The following is a 5,494-nucleotide window of genomic DNA, read 5'->3' as shown; positions in this document are numbered from 1 at the left end:
TGTCTATATAAGAACTTTTTTTTCGTAGACTAGGTGGCAACAATTTATTCTCTCCTAAAATCATAATCTCTTAGTGTAGAGACTTCGCCTTCGCCTCCTCGATCGGTTTTTCTTTAACTTGAAACTGAACTCTTAAAAAAGCTTAAAGAAATCATACGGCCTGAATTAAATTTTGTGTTGGATTTGATCTGTCGTATAAACATGCAATACTGATTGTTGTGTAAAATTATTCCTTCTTGACACAAATCAAATGTGTAAGGAATTCTATTTATTGAGAGGCTGAAGCAGGAAGAATTTAGCCTTCGAGATGTTGCTTATTGTTAGCGCTGCAGGAAGTGCGTTTCTCCGCCCATTAGAAGATTTGAGACGAGACGGAGCGGGGTTTGCCGGGGGTCTGGCACTGATAGCACACCCGCCAGTCAGCCTTGTTTAAAGACTCATACTTTCCCGCGGATAAAGAAACAAACGCTCGTGTCAAAGCGAGCATAAGGCGAACATAAGGTGCCACGTTGCGTAAAGATAATTAATTGAACCACCAAACGTCCCACAGAATTGAACATTTGTCAATTGGTGCCCTTGATACTGACAAAATTCTCTCAAAATGAAGAATATTTTCACCTTCGAAGCTAAAGTTCGTAAATCTTGAGAAATTTCTATAAAACTTATCTCAGCTTCGACCTCTCAGCGCATGCGTGATATAATAGTCTTCTTGTTGATCTTTCTGTTAGCTGTTGTCCCTCTTGATTACAAAGATATGCGCATGCGTGATACAGAAGACCTCTTGTTTACTACGATTCTTCTTTCTGCTGTTATGAAATTAGGTGTGAACTTTTGAGTTCTGATTTATGAATTCCTTTGAACTAAATACTTGCTTCTGGATTTAATTGAATTTTAATTGATTTTCGAGTTTTCCTTAAGTATCCAATCTTATACTCATTTGCCCGTAGTTCGAATCTTTCAAGTGATAACTACATACATTCTACAAAAATTTGAAGCATTCTCCACGTTCGGCTGAATTTTGGGAGAAAAAAACATCATGCTGAAAGAATAATTTTTTTTAGGCAAGAACTTCAAAGCTGATAATATGTTTGAGATTGACCATTTTGTGTCCATTTGAAAAAAATGTCGCTGAATTGAATAGAACACAGGAAAACAAATCCATCTCGACGTGAATCTTGGATTTCCTTCTGTGAATGACGTTGAAATTATGTTTACTTGTTTAGTGATAACGACAGAAGATGTCAAGGTGTTTCTGAATTAACCAAAGTTATAGGCCGCTAATTTGTCGAACGTCGAGATATGGCGTCTGAAATAGTGAAGTTTCGTCAAACAACTCGTGCCCTTGAGCTAAGCCATGGTGGCGTAAAATGCCAACCAAAACTCATACACCCTTGAGGCTTCAATAATTTTCGATAAAGAAAGGACATCGTTCATATTGTGTACAAAATGGAATTCTATTTCCGCTTAAGTAACCCTAAACAAGAGAATATTTTGATAACGTTTACGATTTGGAACACTTGATATTTGCATTGATCTTTTCATTTAATCTGTTCATCGATTCCGGTTAAAGACATCTTTATTTTAACTAGTCCTTCCATGATTCTTTCTAGTGACTGAATTTTGAACGTTCTCAAGTTCTCCTTTCTTAAAAACCAAATATCTCGGCATAAATTGGTTTTATTTTCACGATCATGTTAATTAAGTATTTGTGACCTTTTAAAAGCATAATTAGCAAAATAAAATTAAGTAGCACTTCCAGGACTAAACATTCGTTTTGTCATTTAACTCAACACGATTATTTCCTCAGGGTCTTCTCTGTCTTGCACAAGTCTTGAGCGAACTCTTTCGTCTCTATGTGTTCTTTTAACAGACGACGAAATGCTAGAGACATCGTCCAAACGGCTTGATTGCGTTGACTGGATCACACTTCCAGACTCCTCCGTGTTCGACGGAGTGTGACCATTCGAAGTTAATGCCGGCTGAGGTTCTTCTTCACTCTCTTTGACACAGCAATCGAAGTTTACTCTGATGAAATTTAAGATTATCACTAATAAATTTTTAAACGCAAAAACCGAACCTCCAGTTTTGTATGTATAGTGAAGTACCAGGCGTATCACAAGAAATGGAAGATTCACAACAATCGATTGTATCAGCGTGTATGTGGTGAAAATTCTCACGAGTGATTTATTAGTCTCATCTGTGTTCCGAAGTGCCTCCCTAACTGGTACGGAAAAACTGAAAGTAAGAATCACCACACTTAAAACGGCAAACGCAAATATGCAATAGTCGATATCATTCGGTAAATCTTTGTTTTTTCTTGGATCGATGATGGCATCCAGAAGATTTACAATGTCAAATATGTCGATGATTACGGGCCAGTTTATGTTCATTTGAAAGCTGGGTTCAAATCCGTCAGCATCTAACAACATATACACCAACACGGTAGCGCATAAGGGATATTTCACAAAGCCATGATCGAGTCCAGAGGAATCCGCGTCTATTTTGGACATCAACGTGCCAAGAATCCATCCACCATGAATGCAGAGAGGCAGGATGTACAGGAACCACACTCCAGCTGCCACTTCTCGCTGCCGATTGTTCATTTGTCCCTTCGCCCATAGAAGCAAAGTAGGGACATAGGCGAGGGTGAAAGCTTGGAATGAAGACTCCTTCTCATACGACACCAGATACTGGTTTAGCACCAAAACCTGAGCGAGTAAGATGGAGACGAAAAGACATCTTCCAATCCACTTGAAGAGAACAGAACGCTCGATTTTGAGTTTGACATGTTTACACATTGTACTGTGTTTGCATAGGACAGGATCAGACGTTTAAGAAGATAAACAACGAAGACCGCTCTCGGCCCAGAGTTCATTGCAGCATTCTTATGTAAATAGAAAAACATGCCAAGTGACAGGAAAATTGCTTTACAAATTAAGAGATTATACTGACACGTTACAGTGTGACTTGACAAAAGGTTGATAAGAACCCAGTTGTTTAGACCATCAGTGAAAGAATTGATTAGAATTCCATTAACCTTGAGCCTCAAAAGGCGAATGATTAAAGGACCCGCGAAGGCGTGTTATCCATCATGAATGACTTCGTATAGAATCGATTCTACTGCAAAACGAACAAAATGTCAAATTGATGTGAAAGGTCGAAACAAGAAGATAACAGACTGAAAACAAACTGCGTGATTTCATAACTTTGTAGATCGACTCCAAGATTACTCTTTTCAAAGTAAACGTTTATATGTGGTGACAATTTATAATTTAAGTCTCTTATCCCTTTAGATTATGGTGTTGAATTGATGTTTAATATATTCATGGTTCATATTGTCTCAAAATCAAATGAAATGAGTTTAGAGTACCGTGGTGATTGTGAAACAATAGACTGGATACAAGTGATTATCCAATTAGATCCTGAGAGAAGATGATGCATGCTGTCCAGAACTGAATAATAATCATTCTTTCATGACATATTGTTTATCAGCGTGACTCCAAGCTGTTGCAGAATGCGAGACTCCTGGTTATCTCTGCAATCGTCCACATGTCTCCCTGGTCGATACCGCGAAAGGAAAATTTCGATCTCTTAAGCTACCTCTCAAAGATACACTTTCTATTGTCTGGTATGCCAAATAGAATGAGCTGTCTCATCTAAAAAGTTTATACCTCTGCTTTCTTCTGTTCATTCTGACGCATTGTTCGTCCTTCATCCTGATTCGCCGAGCGCGTAGAAGTGTCTGCATATTGCACGTATGATTTGTTTGTACATAGGTTGCGCTGGACGAATTTCGGGCTATAGTCACGTTTTTAACTGTTGAAAAATGTGAGATAGCATATTAGATTGTTCGGTGAGAGTCTTAAGTGCGCCGAGCCGAAACTAAACTTCTCTATAAGAGAATCGACAAAATTCGAAGTTCAACATTAACTGATTTTGTTTATCTGGGAATTCAATTTGCTTTGCCAGTCGCAAAAGCCTTTAAACAAATAAAGTAAAATGAAATGTTTCAATTATTTGCAATTAAAAAAGTTCATCAAGAACCACGTTAGTGTGGCCGTAAAAAGCGCTGTCCAGCTAGTTTGCACGCTGCATCGCAAAATAAAGACGATTGCTGAGTCCTAAGAACAGTCTAATGAGACTACCTTGTTGGTTCCTGCTCTGTAAAACATTCAAACTTCTTTCTGTGAGTAATCAAACTCAGCTGTTGCTATAGTTTGCTAACATAGTTGCTTCTGTTAATTGCTTGAAATTGAGATCTACGATGCAGTCAACTAAAATTTCTCTGATGATCCACTTCGACATAAACTCATCGTTTTGTGAACCCAGATCACTTGTGCGGGCTAACTTAACCGTGATTTCAAGATAACAGGGTGTTTATAATAAGAAGTACTCCCTATCTCTTACAGCAACTTAAGTTTGGACCACATCACCCACGATAACATTTTAATCACAAAAGTAAGAAAACCTCCGTCTTTTACACGGCATTTCGTTTTTCCAATCTGACTATTCAAACAATTGAAAATTGCCTGAAACCTTCGAATTCTCATACGAGAACCGATTCCTTTTCGAAAATGTCATCTTGCTTTAATTTCTTTTAACAGTTTTCAAAAAATGTTTTTGTATTTTTTTTTTTTAATATATATATTTCAAGAATGATAACCAATCGATTTTAAATTTACGGAATCCCCTGTAAATAAACTTTGATTCTTCTCTGAAAAATAAAGAGATTTGGAATAAATTGGGCCAAAAGTTTTTACCTGTAGGGATTGAAAAGTATGGAAGATATTTTTTCCTCCAGTATACAGATATGATAATAATAATAATAATAATAAAAACAGGCTCGCCGGTGTTACGAGCATCCTCTATCTTTTTTTGTTTTGATTTGTTTTTCACGAAAATCGCGCGGACGAGACAAGGTTGAGCCAGAAAATCAATGACATCTCTAAATATCCTGCACTCATATCTAGGAAATTTAAAAAATCCTTAAAATATTCCATGTACTCGTGGAAAGACCTATTCTGCAATATTGACCACGCATCAAAAGCCTGAAACTGAATTTGCATTTTCCATGCGTTTTTAAGAAGAAATATTAGGCCACCTTTATTTACCATCTTACAACTTGTTATTGAAAACTTTCAATCCAGTCATTCTCGGTACGTTAGAGGATTATTTTTCGGAAAACTGATCTTCAGCAACAGAGAGCTGTGTTTGTTCAGTTTGAAGTTGAACTGTCGTTAATTTTCGAAAAGTGAAAAACAAAAGGAGCAGTAAAATTAGAAATGGGCGAACTAATCGCTCGGTCTTCAAGTTTCATCTATTCGAATTTCGAGAATAACACTGAAAACTTCGCCGGAGAGCAAGTCAATCGTCACGGAAAGATATGTTGAATATTTTATTGCAGAATGCAACTAAAGAAATCTGATTACTCCGTACAGATTAAAGTCATGCATGGCTGGAAACAGTTTTCCTATGCTGTAACCTGCTATTTCCA

General features: G+C 37.2%; 1 protein-coding gene across 1 annotated transcript; it reads right to left on the bottom strand.

Moving 5' to 3' along the window:
* Window positions 1-1,435: 1,435 nt before the first annotated feature.
* Window positions 1,436-3,578, bottom strand: LOC113684824 (uncharacterized). Its single transcript, XM_027202220.2, has one exon. It carries the CDS (start codon window positions 2,796-2,798, stop codon window positions 1,782-1,784), a length of 1,017 nt encoding a protein of 338 aa, XP_027058021.2. The 5' UTR covers window positions 2,799-3,578; the 3' UTR covers window positions 1,436-1,781.
* Between the last annotated feature and the right edge of the window lie 1,916 nt (window positions 3,579-5,494).

This window comes from Pocillopora damicornis, chromosome 5 (genome assembly GCF_964200805.1).
Source record: "Pocillopora damicornis chromosome 5, jaPocDami1.2, whole genome shotgun sequence".
Lineage (NCBI taxonomy): Eukaryota > Metazoa > Cnidaria > Anthozoa > Scleractinia > Pocilloporidae > Pocillopora > Pocillopora damicornis.
The sequence above is the reverse complement of the archived record's forward strand: the minus strand, read 5'-3'. Positions and strand labels throughout refer to the sequence as shown.

Excerpts from the sequence above, each read along its gene's own strand:
- LOC113684824 (XM_027202220.2), bottom strand. The coding sequence starts at position 2,798 with ATGTGTAAACATGTCAAACTCAAAATCGAGCGTTCTGTTCTCTTCAAG.